The sequence below is a fragment of the Trachemys scripta genome, chromosome 19 (assembly GCF_013100865.1).
Source record: "Trachemys scripta elegans isolate TJP31775 chromosome 19, CAS_Tse_1.0, whole genome shotgun sequence".
NCBI lineage: Eukaryota > Metazoa > Chordata > Testudines > Emydidae > Trachemys > Trachemys scripta.
Window position 1 is genome coordinate 8,823,720 of NC_048316.1, and position 15,631 is coordinate 8,839,350.

Here is a 15,631-nt window from a genome sequence, read left to right on the forward strand (position 1 = left end):
GGGGGGGGGGGGGGGGGGGGAGGAGGGCCATAGATGGAAGTCCCCCCCCCCCCCCGCCCCAGAATGGCCATATTGGGTCAGACCAAGGGTCCAGCTACCCCAATATCCTGTCTTCCAACAGTGGCCAATGCTGGAGGCCCCAGAAGGAATGAACAGAACAGGTAATCATCAAGTGATCCATCCCCTGTTGCTCATTCCCAGCTTCTGGTAAACAGAGACTAGGGCCATCATCCCTGTCCATCCTGGCTAATAGCCATTGATGGACCTATCCTCCATGAACTTATCTAGTTCTTTTTTGAACCCTGTTATAGTCTTGACCTTCACACCATCCTCTGGCAAAGAGTTCCACCCATGGATTTACGCTGCCAACGCTCTGGGGCAGAGGGGTGATGGGGTAGTCGTGTCCAGAGCCTGCCAGCATCAAGGAGTCTAAGTTAAAAAGCTGCCCCTTCCACCTCAGTCCTACCAAGCTGCCCCGGGGAAGGGATGGAGTGAAGGGGCCCAACCCGATCTGCTCATGGTCCCGCTGTGGGGAAGCGGCAACTCAGCAAGGCTGATCCAGTGCTGGGCCAAGGCTCTGGACTAGGACAGGCTGCTGGACGTCAGGGCGGACAGCACTGCTCCATAGCTAGCTTCAGGTTCCGGCTCGGTTAGTGCTCCCACGCCATGCTCGGAGCGGCTATCCTGCACGAAGCCCTGCCACAGCCGAGCTCCTTGCGTGATCGGTGCAGAGCAGAAAGCTCTCCTGGTGCCCTGAGAGGGCTGGACCACTTGCCAAGCACGTACCAGCAAGACCCCCCCCTCGCTTAGAACCCCGTCCCGTCATTCGCTGTGACCACTAGGACACACAGCCATCTCCCCATTGGATAGGAGCGACCTGCAACTGCCAGTACCCATGTCATCCCCAGCACAGTGTGAGTAGAGAGCAGAGCAGCACGGGGCACCGACTGGGGCTAGGCCCTGCCCTGGGAGTAGGAGCCACTGGATAGAACAGGACGACTTGTGGCACCTCAGAGACTAACAAATTTATTTGAGCATAAGCTTTCGTGGGCTACAGCCCACTTCATCAGATGCATAGAATGGAACATATAGTGAGGAGGTGTGTGTGTGTGTACACACACACACACACACAGAACATGTAAAGGTGGGAGTTGCCCACTTTAAGAGGCTAATTAATTAAGATGAGCTATCATCAGAAGGAGAAAAAAAAAAACTTTTGTAGTGATAATCAAGATGGCCCATTTGAGACAGTTTGACAAGAAGGTGTGAGAACTTATCTTAGCAGGTAACTCTTATGGGGTACTACAAACGTGGCGCTACACAGGGCCTCTACTACAGCTGGACACACACACACACACACACACACACTCACTCTTCGCTGCACCCTTGCTGTTCTCTACCCTGAACACACGGCTCTCACGGAGTCAGGTTTTGCGGACAATACAGACTAAGCATTTTCTGTCCTTGTGGTAGCTTTGGCCACGTGTGGGGAGGTCTGACCTGGGGGCACTGACCCTTTGCCATCTCCTACCCCTGCGCATGCTAGTCCCAGACTCACAGGCCAATGGCCTGGGGCCTGTCCCTGCCCCACAGGGAAGGAACAGTTGACCCTGGACCTCCAGGCTACAACCCCAGTGAGCCTGGTTAGACTCTGTCTCGTGCCCTGTGCCACAGCCTAGCCAGATGGAGCGCACTGCAGGGCAAAGCAGGGGCTGGGACCGGCGCTGGTGGAGACACAGCAACGGGTGTGGGGGCAGAGAGGGCTGCAGGCTGGGCAACCCTCTCCAGGTTCGCAAAGATTCCCCGCACGTTCCGCTGACCCTCTCCATACAACAGCCAAGGCTCTGGGCTTTAACCAGAGCCCCGGGGCAGGTCTCTCTGCAGCCACCCCGACGCTGAGCACTACACAGATTTCTAGCAGGAGCCAACTCCCGGGCAATGCTGACAGCGGAGACGGTGGTGGAGGGGGATCATACCAAACCAGGGGGGCCAGACAGACAAGCCTTGGAGCCCGAAAGCCTTTGTGCTGCACAGGGTTCTCCCTCCTACCCCCCACGGTGCCCCCGCCCTCGGGGAGGGGGGGGAAGCTTGTCCACATGAGCCAGGCAGTCCCTGGGCTCTCTGCAAAGCGGCGCGCAGACGCCAACTGCACTCATGGCTTCTGCTGGAGACGCCCACCCGCTAGAAACCAGACTGAGACCCACCAAGCTCGTGTCACACCGGCCAACCGAGCAGCCCTCAGATAGTGACCAAAACTTTCCCGTCGCCAGCGCTCTGGCTCACGGTCTCAGTGGTAGCAAAAGGCTCCACACACCCTGAGCCAGCCGCTGTCCTGGGCGAGCTTAAAGCCAAAGTTAAAGATCTGGATGAAACGCCAGCAACACAGGAGGGGGCTTCCCACCCGGCTGTCTCCGCGAAGCATGTCAGCAACCAGTGCCCAGCCAGCACGGAGAGGAGAGAGGCCCTCTACCATCTGCCCCTCCAAACCAGAGACGGGCCTAAACCAGAACAGGTCAGACACCCTCAAACTACGGAATAATTCTGATTCAGATGGTGCAGCTGCAGCCAGCTCCAATCAGCCCTACTCCCCTGGCCCCCATGGTTTCAAAGAGGGGATGGGAGGTCAGACCCACATACCCCATGGTGGCCAAGCTCAGACAGAGAAGCAGGACAACACGTATAAAACAATGTGTTAGTAGAAATCGGTCCAGAATTTCCACCCCATGGGCAAACAAGCCAGCCCCCGCATGGGAGGAGTCTGGATAAAACCTTCAGCAGCAACCAGATTCAGCCCCCACCTGCAAGTTCCCCTCCTGCAGCGTAACGTGCCTCTTCCAGGACTGGGAAGCCACCAGCCATGGAGCAGGCAGGTGTTGCCTATACACAGGGAGAGAGTCCCCTTCTCTCTGACAGATGTTGCTGCACAGAAACGGCGCGGAGCTGACATCTGTTCCGCTGGAGCCGCAACAGAGAATTGGATTTTACGATTTTTTTTTTTATATAATTTAATTGGCAATTACTTAAATGTGGGGTTTACGCAGGGAAATTGACATCTAGAAATAAGAGCCTTAGACTGCAGCCTGAAAGCAGCCGCACCAGAGAGGGAATGAGAAGCAAGCGGCACACGACTCTGCCAATGGATCTCAGCCCTGTGCTGTGGCACCTCCTGCTGGTTCCGCCCTGGGAACCTGTCCTCACTCGCTCCTGAGCGCAGCAAGCCATTACAGTGGGGCGAGTGGCCCATGGAGCTAGCTGGTCTCGCTTCTCTCATGGCCAGAGTGGCAGCTCAGCTAGACAGATACACGGTAGCTTCGCACAACGCTCATGCTGAGGCCAACACAGTGTGTATGGGCACGAATTCAAGCCTGGGGTATGTTTCGTTTTTGCAGACTAAGGGTTTTTACTTCGTATGACCCTTATTGCCAGGATATTGTCCGAGGAGTTTCAGTTCTCCAACAGCCTCCGCACAGCTATCGACTCCTAACCCTACAGAAGAGATCTGTACTATTTCTTAGATGGCCTTTTTATAGGCTTCTTTGAACCATCCTATGCCATTTCTTTCTTCTGTAGGAAACAGATAATACCACTATACAAAATGAAGAACAGCTAGAGAAAGGGGGTCAGTAACCATCCCTAAACAATACAGGAACAAGGGGACAGTCAATGAAGTTGGCAGGCGGCAAACTCAAAGCTGTTAAAAGGAAAGCTAGACCTCATACAAGACACAGTTAGCTCTTGGTCTCAATTATACCTTGTGGCAATGAGTTCCACTGGCTAACAGGGTTCAGAAAGGACTGGGTCTTTACATGAGAATAAGCTGAGTTATAAAATATTTTTAAAAGATTATGAACTCTCCCAATCTCTAACTAAATTTCTTCTCCCCCCCCCCCACCATAATCTGTCCCCCCAAAATCCCATAACTGCCTGTGGCAGGAGTTTTTAAATTCTGAAACATCTGGAGAGAAGCTATTGGACTGCATGGGCCCTTGGTCTGAACCAATCTGAAAATTCCAATGTTGCTATGGGAGGAGTCAAATAAACCTATAAAAGGATCGTATTCTTCACTGCGTTGTAGAGGGGCGGGGGAGGAGACCTCCTATAGAGCTGCATTCCATGGCTAGGACCTTCCACTAGATGTATCCCTATTCGATACTCAGCACTGCCAATCCCAAGCATTACAAAATAAATCAGGAGTCAGGTCCCTCCAAAAACCATGAGACCTTCCTGCAAGCCAGGAGATTGTAAAAGCGAAGCACGGTTGGGCTCTTTTTATTTACTGACCTTCTGGCTCTGAGCCTTTTGTGGGTGCAGATAAAAGCTTGAAAAAATGTGGCCCCTAGAGTTAGAAACCCGCTGCTCTTTTCACATGAAAGCTGAGACACTCATGTGACTCCAGGAGTTGGAGCTTTGCAGACACTGAATATTGAGACTCACAATAACACTACAAGAGCTGGCATACTATCAAGGCTTTTCTGTATGCTCTATTCCCCCCTTCCCTTCCCTTCCTAGCAGTTCTACATTAGGAATTTGACACATCCTTGCTAGAGAAAAAGAAAAATCACTTTTTCTCACTCCAGTTTGCTCCCCGGCACGCAGAGTTCCCCACACCCCACCAGTGGCCATTCAGCTTCAGAGCTTTTCCTTCTCTTGTGATGTAACAGCACCATCTGCTGATCTCTCAGACACATGCACCAGACCTGCCAGCTAGAAAACAAGGGGCCCAAAGGCTGCAGCGATTTGGGGCAATGCTGTAGCAGACGGGATGTGTGTTGTAACGGAGCTGTGATCGGCTGCGATTTCACCGTAGCTACGGGAGCTCCATAGCACTGTTGGGCTAGAGCTCCAACCCATCAGCTCCCAGAGCACCTGCCTTCCTGCCACTTGAGCTGAAGTGGCTTCTCCATTAGCGAAGAGTGAATCCTCCCGGGATTTAGCCTTTGTTTCTGTTCACAGCTTGGCCACTAGTGATTTATGCTGATGAATTTCCACCCCAAGTTGGTCTGCAAGCACCAGCTCATTCACCTGGTGTGCGATTGGCCAGGCCAGTCGCATGGATTTGCTGGCGTTCCACAACCAGATGACTGCAGTGGCACATCCTAGTGCTCGGACTCAGTTTCTCCCCGTTGGCCGCCTGCGCTGCTCTACTAAGGGAGCGTCTACACTTGAAATGCTGCAGCGGCACAGCGACAGCGCCGCAGCTGTGCTTCAGCGTAGACACCCCCTACAACGACGGGAGAGGGGTCTCCCATCAGCTCCGCCCCCCAAGAGGCAGTAGCTAGGCCGATGGAAGAATTCATCTGTTGACGCACCACCGTCCACAGCGGGGGTTAGGTCGGCCTAATTGCATGGCTCCGGGGGGTGGATTCTTCCCATCCCTGGAGCAACGTAGCTGGGTCGACCGAACTTTTCAGTGTAGCCCAGGCCTCAACCACCAACACCTTCGGACTGGTGGTGAATTAGGTTACAAGGAATTCTACCCAGTCTGGGTATCCAAACCTCAAAACAAACACGAAAACACAAACCATTCCCTTTCCTTTGGGAGACCTCCCCTGACCCCAGCCAGCCTCCTTTCCCACAGAGAGCACTCTCCAGCCCTCCACCCACCCAGCTGCGGGGGGCTCTCCCTTTTCGCTCCCCCCGGAAGCCCCATTCCTGCCCCACGAGATGCAGGGTGGGCTGACTGGGCCCCCGCTATCCCATTAACCCTTTCCTGCTTTGTCTGGGGTTTGTAAGCCCTGTCGCCATCACAAGCCTGTTGCAAAGCCGCATAAGTCGCCCCCATCACAGGACAATTAGTGAGCAACCCCCCTTTGGGAGTGAAAACCCATTGTGCTAAATTAATTAAAGCCACTGGCATCCATTATCCTTTCTCAATGCAGGGTGTGGCTGGGCTGGCTGACCTCTCGCGGTCCTACGTTTCTATGACTGATGACGTTTTCCCCAAAGATAAACCAGCTGCCACCCAATGCCTCATTTAGGCACAGACCCTGTTTGACCTCCCCTAGTTATTAGCAGTGTGGGATTTACGACTGGTGCTGATTCCAGGCAGCAGGTGTCTGTTCATCACAATATAGACACAGACACACAGACACACACACACGGAGGAAAGGTACCCACACTTCCAAGGCCTCACCACACACAGGTGCTGCCTGCCCAAAGATTGTGAACGGCTGGGAGTTGGATACCACTTGCTGCAAGGGACCTGCTGGGAAACTGATAAGGGGTCCCTGAGCCTTGAGAGACAGGCAGGACAAATGAATCAGGCCACATGGGATCGAGAGCAAGATAGGAACCGGGAGGGGGGAGGGGGGAACATCCCTGTGCAAAACGCTTTAGGGCCAACGCTGCAGCAAATCCTTCCCAACCAGCCCAGATGCCCAGGGGCTAAGCCCACCTCTGTACCTAGTCTGTGGGGTGATGGGAAAAAGGAGACCAGGAAATTACCTGCAGCAAAAGCAGAGATGCCCAAACCCTGGCGGCATCCCAAGGGCAGGAGTCCCTGGATGTGCCAGCTTTGCCAAGAGCAGCGGGCAGAGGAGGCGAGGGGAGGGCAGGGTGTGCCAGCCCTCCGAGCAGCACTCAGGAGCCGACCTACTGGCCCTTAGCTGGAACCACGCAAGGAGGGGGCAGGGCCAGAAATAGAAACTAAGGGCCAGCCTGACAGACGTTTAACACTTTCTACCAATTGGCTGGGGGCAGAGTGTGCTCCGGGCCCCATGGGGCCACACCTTCCAAGAGGCAGGATTTCTGCTTAGCCGTGTCTGCTCCCACGGAGCCCCTATTCTTCAGGCACAACGTCCTGGCAATCTGGCTGTGTTAAACGGCCTGCCCTTCTCCCCTGGGCCCAGAGCTGGGTCCCCACCATGCACCCTCACTCTCTGCCTCCACTCCCCCTGCAAACCTGTTTGCACGGGACAATCCAGCCCCAGTATGGCGGGCAGGGCTCTTCCTACCAGGGGAGACACTGCTTAGCAGCTGGACCACAAGACTCTGAGTCCCTGTCTCTGCTACTGACTGCACTGCACTGGGGAAGTCCCTTCACCTCCATGCCTTGGTTTCCCCACTGTACAGTGAGGATCATCTTGACCTGCCCTCTGGGGCTGCCAGGAGGCTTCATCCATCCATGGGGGGAGGGATAGCTCAGTGGTTTGAGCATTGGCCTGCTAAACCCAGGGTTGAGAATTCAATCCTTGAGGGGGCCATTTAGGGATCTGGGGCAAAAATCTGTCTGGGGATTGGCCCTGCTTTGAGCAGGGGGTTGGACTAGATGACCTCCTGCGGTCCCTTCCAACCCTGATATTCTATGATCAATTTAGACAGCAGCTTCTGCCGGAGGATCCCAAAGACTTTCCCTGCCGAAGCAGCTCTTCCTATGCCCCACACAGCATAACGCACCCCAGCAGGGAGCTCTGGGGAAGGGGAAGGAGAGAGGGGCTGGGCTCACAAGGCCCTTGCAGGAGCGGGCAAAGGGGCAGTTTGCAGAGCACCCCACGCTAAGGCAGGTACATGGAGCTAAGGAGGGGAGCAGCACCCCAGCTAAGAACCTGGCACCGCTGCTTGGCTTCTCACATGCACAGGATTAAGTCTGTACCAGCCGCTAGTTGCAGATGCAGGAATGTCAGCCCCAGCTCCCGGCCAAGAGAAGTCAGGCGCAGGCTTTCAAACGGAGCGGCTGCTGGGTTTCGAGTCTTGTTCTTAACAGCTTCCCATCAACTAGACAAACCCCAGGAGCTGCAGAGCTGGCCCGGGGCAGGCCGGGTGGGAGTGCTCACCGCCAGGAGTGACCCCACTAACAGCACTCGGAGGGAGAGAGGGGGAGCAAGAGAAAGGAGACATGGAGAAATAACCTGCTCCTCACCAGCCACAGCCTCTCTGCAGGGCACAGGGACGCCAACCCCCCGGCAGACGTTCTGCAGAGGGGAGCTTTGGCACCCTGGGCTGGCGGGCAGGGCAGGCAAAGGGGGCAACCCCGACTCGCCGATACCAAGAAGGAGAGAGAGCCTAGCCTGACTGTGGCTAATGAGGCAGCCAGACAGAGCACGGGCGAGGTGAGGGGGCAGGGTGAAGGATGAAGAGCTAGCGGCTTGTCCCTGTAACTAAGGGATGTTACCAGTCTAGCAATGGGAATGTTTATGGGGACCCAGCCAGCATGCTCACAATTTCAACACACGCACGCACGCATCCACCCAGCTTTCAGCCAGTGGTTCTCCAACAGGTTCCTTGGAGAGCCCCCGGCCCCCGTGACATTGCTCGGTTCCCTGGAAGCGAGGGAGCATTGGGACAGCATTAGAGAGGAGGATGGAAATAAACATGCTGGGTGCCGAGGGTGCGGCTGGTCAGCTACAGACACACCCATGGCCTATCTGCTGTTTGTTTGGTCTCCCTGGCTGCAGGACTTCCCGTTCCTAGGGACCCCGTCTGCCCTCTCTGCCAGCAGGGCTGGCTGCTCTCATCTTGTCCAGACTGCATTACCAGCTGGGCACATCCTCCTCTGGGGCTTTGCCAGGCCTCCAGTGTGGGGGTTACAGCCCCAGTGCCGGCCAGGGGTGAAGCAGCCACACAAGGTGCAGAAGGGAATTTCGCTATTTATTTTTCCTGTCATTCCCCCCCCCCCCCCTTATCAAAGGCAAATAACTTCAGGAACCCAGGACTGAGCTGCACCTAGCTGGGGGTAGGAAGGACAACCGCCAGGAGCCAGACAGAAGCAGCAGCACAGACGGTCAGAGTTCAAGGAACTCAACAGGGATGGAGAAAGTGCAGAACGGCGCTCCGGTCGAGTGCCTGAAATGGAGACTTGTGACCCATGAGGAGAGACTGGCCCAGGAATAAATCTACTGCAGGTCATCAGGAGGGGGTGTCAATTCCCCCCCACGCCCCACCCCACACACAAATTCAGCCCAAGGAGTGCAGGGATCAGTGCGTTCCTCTCTTTCCCCAAAACCCTCCTCCCCTGGAACACAGTCAGGGGCCTGCAGGCCTTGGCCACACCACCGCTGAACAGGGCCAGGATCCCGACAGGAGTACGGGAAAGGCAGCAGGAGGGCGTGGGTTGTACAAACAGAATCAGCTGCTCTGAAAGGCACAAAACACACAGGACAAATGGGGGAAGGCGAGCGCCGGACGAGCTGCCTTTTGTCTAGCAGGGGAAGGCTTTGTGTGGAGAGATCACCTATGTGTGTTAAGTAAAGAGCCCCATGCATGATTCATGGAGACCCAGAAAGGAACGGGTGAAAGAACACCGGAACCCAGCCCCCTTTTCGAATCCAACCACCCAGAGCCCAGGAAAGCAGGAGATGCCCTGCTATTGTGCTGCCAGCTGGGGGATGCACTCTGCTGCCACATGCATGTGTAAATAAAATATTAATCCCATTGTCTCGGGCACAGATCAGAATATGCCCTCCCGCCCCAGGGGCAATGGGTTCGCACGCCACCGAGAGGGGCGGGAGCAAGCAGCCAGATGGGGGCTTAGAGAGTGAGCGCTGCCCGGGAGCTGTCCGGAGCACAGAGGAGATGTTCCGATTTAAAAAATGAAATATTCATGCTGAATGACGCTTTGTGAGCCTGCAAGGGAGAGGGGCCATAACAAGCTGCAGCCAGCAGGGGGCACCCTTGGGCTTGGTTCGGTCCCTTTCCTAGGTGCATTGCCAGGGAAGTGGGGTGGCTTAGTAGCTCCTACCCGCTAGGCCAGACTGCCCAGGTCCCCGTGCTGACAGGCACAGGCCAGCGGGACAATTCAGATCAGGCTCTCCCCCCATTCCAGGGGTGCCCCAAGCCAGGGTTTTGGTTTGTCCCCTTGCTGCTTTACTGTCTCTTTATTCAGTGCAAACAGCAGCTTATAAACTCAGCTTCGCCAGGCAGCGCTTCTGCGGCCAGCTTAGGGTGGGTGACCAGATGTCCTGATTTTATAGGGACAGTCCCGATATTTGGGGCTTTTCCTTATATAGTTGCCAATTACCCTCCACATGATTTTTCACACTTGCTAGCCAGTCAGCTGTTAGTAATGAACGGGCAATGGCACAAGATGAGTGTGGGCTGGAGCTAGACAGGTGAGCGCCAGCCCGGGAGATGGAGTCCATGGGAGACTGGTGCAAAGGAGAAGGAAACTGGCAGGAGCATGTCAGTACGGGGGTGTGCAATGCACACACATACACACGTGCACACACCAACCACCTGTATCCAATAATCCCTGAGGTGCAGCATTAGAAAGGACACCCATCCTCAGGCCACAGAGACCAGGGGCCTTGGCCATGTGACGGCTCCAGCGAACACAAGAGCTGGCCTGACATGCTGCTTTCAGGAGGGGGCAGTGGTGTACATGCCAACACTTTGCACTTGCCTTGTCCTCTGCACCAGCCGGCAGATACAGAGCAAGCCTGTGAATGTTTGTGGAGTGGGGGGCCCCCGCCGGGTTGAGAAATGAACCGACAAACACAGCCATGTTCCGAATTCCTTCCTCGCATACTCTCCATATCTGCAGCCACTAAACAAAGGAGCCGGCAGCATTTCCCACCCCCAGCATCCCGGGATTCCCAGCGCCAGGGAGCACAGGGGAGCAGGCACCCATCCAGCCGGTTGCACTGCGCACCCTTGCCTTGCCCTCTATGGCGAGCCGAGCGCACGCGTGGGATTTGTTTTAATGATGGGGCTTCTCTGTTTAACACCAGCATCAGCCCACGTGACAGCTGGGGGAGAAGCGCCGAGTGGTTAAGGATACAGCCTGGGGAGGCCGGGCGATTTGGAAATCAGACAGGCAGAGGAAGGACTTGGGGCCACTGAAAGGCTTGCAAATCATATCAGGGTCTGAGTACAGTGTGGGGAGGGAGGATCTTCGGAAGGTGCTTCCACCCCTACCTCCAGCTGAGATGCAGGACTGGAAGCACAGCCCTTGGCATCTCCTCTTCCTCTCGGCTTGCACTAGGATTTCACCCGCTCAGCTGCAGCAGGGGTAGACGGAGTCACTAAAATCCAAGGCCTTGTCTACATGGGGAAAGTTGTCCCGGTTGAAACTACAGGGGCGATTTTTAAACGGATCTCACTAAAACCAGTGAAAACTCCTGCGTGGAGACTCTGGTTTAAGAGAGGCTTATTATTGGGCATTAGCTTAAATCAGTGAGGAAGCAGGGTAAATGAAACAGAAATAAGCCCTCAAACCAAAATCAGAGCATCCGCACACAGGGTTTGCCCCAGTTTAAATACATCAGTTTAAAAACCAATGCAAGTTAAAATCAGTGCCACTTTCCCATGTAGACAAGAGCTAACTCAGCCCTCCGCTCACACACTGCTCCAACCAACCGTTACCACCCATTTTAAAGCTTACGCCCATTTTAATTCAAGCCCTTTGGCATCCATTGCCCCTGCCAGCCCCGCATGGGGCAGGAGAGCTTTTCCCAATGGCGCGATCCAAGAGTTAAAGTAGTGAGCTCCGTTTCCTCCCGCACAAGCCAGGGGGGAGATGCAGCTGGGAAGAGAGCTGCAGCTGTGTAACGGGTAGGTCACTGTAAGAGGGTTACTGCTGCTCAGGCGTCTGCAATCCGCCTCACACTCACAACGAGGTCTATAGGGGAATCAAAAATGGGCTCATCTTTCCCTGCCCTCCCTCAGAGCGGCCCAGCCAGCTGGTAAGCACAAGCCGTCTCCTCCTGTGAGCCAGTACAAGGGACACCGGATCTCTCCTCCCCGCATGGCCAAGGCTGAGAACGGGGCAAACCCAGACTCTGCACTGGCTGCACTTCACGCACTGACTCCGTCTCCTTCCCTTGGAACCGTTTCTTGCTGGGGAGACGGGCTGGGGCTCGGAGAAAAAACCAGAAACAGACACTGTTTGTTCTCAGAACATAAAAAAAGCCCAAGGAGAAGCAGCTCCCTGGGAGGGGAACGGGCACAGAGCGAACAGCCCCGGCCCATCTGGTCTGGCTATCAGGGTCAATCCCATGCCCACCCCACCCCAGGCAGCCAGGCCCCTCCCACGCCGGAGCTGCGGTTCCCAAGACCCAGCTGGGTTTCTAGGAATACCTCCTGGGCATTTGGGCTAATTCCCATTCAGACACCAGTCCCCAGGCTTGCCCGGCTTTCCAGCCCACCCGTCATTTGGGGGCTGGAGGGATGCCGGAAGGGGGTTTCGTTAATATCATCTCTGCCATCCCCACCTCCTGCCAGCGGGGGAGAGGCCTCCAGCGCATCCCTCACCTCGCAGGGGGAGCTTGTGCCAAGCCCTGACCTTCCCCTGTGCACTCAGTGCGTGGGGAGCAGGGAGAGCAGAAGGGGGCAGAGACCCAGAGGAGAGGAAGCCCTCCCCAACGCTCCAGGATAGGGGAGGAGCTGCCCCCCTGCCACCACTGCACTGTCCCTTGAAGAGGTGGGACTGCAGGCTGGGATTTCAGAGCCCCCAATGTCCTGGCAGTCCCAGCCGGCCTCCCCTCAGTCTCTGGCCGTGCAGCATGCAAGTTCGCACGGACGCTGGCTCTGACTGCACAAATCTGACCCCAGGCTCCGCCGCAGGCCTGGGGAGGGTCACAAGGATCCAGCTCAGGAAGTTCACTCCAGAGTCTGACAGTGAGAAAGCAAAAGCAAGAGCCCCCCTGTACAGAGCCCCCCTGTAGGAGCTCGGGTTCTGGCTTCCCTAACAAGCCAGGGCTATGCCCCAGAGGCCCGTCCACCTTGCAAATACCCACGGCAGCAGGGGCCAGACCCTCAGCCGGCGTTCGACTCCGCCGAGGGCCACGCTGAGTGACACCAGCTGAGGTTTAAAACTATCAGCGCTGCGGCTTCCCTGCCCCTCTCAGCTTATCCGAGTGCAGTTAAGGCCCAGCCAGGGAGGGGGCCTGGGATACAGGATGCTCCGCGCGCTAAGCCAGTGCCGGGAGACTCTGCCGGTTTCAGGAGGGTGAATTCTTTGCGTGGAACACAGCCTGGTTTACATGAACTGATAAAACATCTGGTGGAAGGTTGGTGCATTTGGTTTTGGCCTTTTAACCCTACAATCCTCCAGAAGAATCCACATGCACACAGCACAATTCTCCCTACTCCCTTTCATCCCAGCCCTCTGGGTGAGGGAACGGCCAGAAACAAATAGAGCCCGGGAGACAAGCAACACCACAAGAGGGAAGAATGGGAGGCCAAGAAGGCTGGCGGACCCCTCGGCCTGCTACTCTCCCGCGAGGCCGGGAAAGGTGAGGATGGAGTCGTACCTGGGGCGAGGGCTAGGGGATAGACGTCATTAGAGCACAGCTCTGTACCTGCAGAATTCCCATGGCTGAACACTGCCGTTGGCCCATTGCAAGGAGATTAAACGGACAACGGCTTTAGCCTGGCTCCGGAAGGCCACCCACCGGGCTAGTTAGTGGGCAGAAGGTAAGAGTGGTGGAAGGGTGGCCAGACCCTCATGGGAGCAATCCAGGAAACATCCAAAGGCAGATGGTTTTCAAACTGTGATCTAATGGCAGTCGCGACCCCAGCGGTGCGTGCATACCCAAAAGCCAGCAGGAGGTCACCTAGGAACGGGCAATCTTGCACCCGCCTCTGGAAGGCTCCCTACTGCTCAAGCACATCCAAAGTTGGGTGCCGAACCTTAGATGGAATGGAGTGGGGGAGGGAGAAGAGGACGATCGGAGGTTGGTTTGATGGTGGATGGAAGAATGGCATTAGGATGATACACCATCACTTACCCGCGAGAAGCCTCCTATGTTCTTTAGAAAGCAGGGGGGAAAGGGGAGGGGGAGAAAAAGGAGAGAACCAACAGTTAGCGCAGCAACACAGACAGTGGGATCAAAGCCCCCCAAAGCCCCCTCCTCCGGCAGCTCCATTTCCATCTGCCCCTTAGAGGGACTGCAGCTCCCTCTCCGTTTCCCAGCCCAAACCTGGGCTCTGTGGCCACCACTCCAGCCCCTCTGGGTCCTGCTCTCACCTTCCCCCTCCTTGCAGGCATGCGAGAGTTTAAGTGGCGGTGGAACCCCTATGATATTTCCATTGCAGGGGTGCTAGCCCCCTCCCCACCACCCAGTTCTGCTGCCCCCAGGGGGCACCCCATTATAGCTGGGATGATGGCTTGAGTTTCTTTGGGATGGATTCTCCATTCCTAGTAAGGCCCAGAGAACGCGGAGTAGCATGTGGAGGGAGTGAAAAGGGAGGGAGGGAGTGAAGAGAGGAGCCGACACCCCAATATACGGTAGCCTCCATGGCTGGAACCATGAACTGCTAGTTGGAACTCACATTAGGAAGGAAGAGAACGGGTCAGAAGAGTGACACCCCAAAAAAAGCCCCCCAGATGTACGGAAGATACAAAGCTGGGCCGTGTTTAGGGTACTGAACTGGGACTCGGCAGATCCCCATTCTATTCCTTGTGGAAATCACATCCCCTCTCCGGGCTTCTGTTTCTCCTCCTGCCCTTGGTCTGGGCTCAGGGCAGGGAGCATCTCTTATTCGGTGTCTGTACAGAACCTAGCTTGCTGTGCCTGTGAGCTTGGCTGAGGCCGGTATTCAGCACTGCCCTGAGGAAGGTCAAACCTCAGGGGAAATATGCAGAAAGCGGAGAACAAAACAAAACATTGCATCCAATATTTAAAATGAGACAAAGCCTTTGGATGGAGGGGGGGGGGGGGGCAAAATAACCTAGGACTTACCCAAGACTGTAAGTGCAAGAAAATGGAATAGTAAAACACAAACTACTTAGACGTCCACAACTCCTCTGCACAAGAGAATTGCAGATCATTGCATCTCCACTGTATAGCACTTGCCAGTTACCGGCTGCATCACGAACTCCAGCACCCCGCTTTCCCCCTGTGCTCTCAGCTCCCTTGCTAGCAGATGCACATCTCCAGCTTCCGACGCAGACTTCATGCCCCTTAACCCATAGACTCGACTCCAGCAATTGTTAAGGCCTAGGCAAATACATAGGGCCCGTACTTTCAGAGATGCCAACCAGCCACTGGCTTCAACTGGTGTCCTGGGATGCTCCGCCTTTGAAAGTTGGGCCCTCACTCTCTGCCCCCAAAAGTCAGAGATCAGATCTCCGCTCTCCAAGGACACCACTAAATGGGTGCTTTAGGGAAGTGCTCTACCCACTTCCCCAGCCTCTCCCTCTTCCAAATCAGGGAGAAAAGCAAATAATCCTGCAAAATGTCTCTCTCTCTCTCTCTCTCTCTCTCACACACACACACACACACACACACACACACACACACACACACACACACACACCCCTTAATCCCTTGTATGCCCTGTGGTTCAACAGCTGTGCTTCTAAGCTCAAAAAGTGATTTACAGAACTCACCCTGGGAGTTCCCCGGTTTGCTCTTTAAACTCTTTCCATTAGCGACTCCCAGGTGTGGCTGGGATCGCATCACAAGCTACGGGCCAGATTCGGGTGCCTTTACTCATGTGGGGGTAGGGCCTTGTGCCCCACTGAAGTCGATGGGAGCACTCAGAGAGCGACGTGCTAGGGCTAACCCCACCACCAAGAACGCGGCCCCCAGAGGGAAGTTTGATGGCCAGAGCTGCAAATTCTGCCTCGGGTCTGGCAAACCCAGCTGGGCTCCGAGTGGCACCACAGCCGGAAGGACAGTTCAAGTGGTGCTTGGCTGACTGTTCTCCGCGAGGGACAGAACAGAATCCAGGGTGCTCTCCCCTAGCTGGG

The 15,631-nt window shown here is 55.6% G+C and overlaps 1 protein-coding gene across 5 annotated transcripts in view; it reads right to left on the reverse strand.

The window, feature by feature from the left end:
* Positions 1 to 15,631, reverse strand: part of AGRN (agrin) — a 224,232-nt gene that overhangs the window by 121,948 nt on the left and 86,653 nt on the right. For 3 of the 5 annotated variants that reach the window (XM_034753064.1, XM_034753062.1, XM_034753065.1), the window contains exon 3: positions 13,665 to 13,685. The exons of the other annotated variants lie outside the window; for them this stretch is intronic. In XM_034753064.1, coding sequence (XP_034608955.1) covers positions 13,665 to 13,685 — 21 coding nt within the window. The remainder of the gene's footprint in view (positions 1 to 13,664; positions 13,686 to 15,631) is intronic. 5 annotated transcript variants of the gene reach the window in all.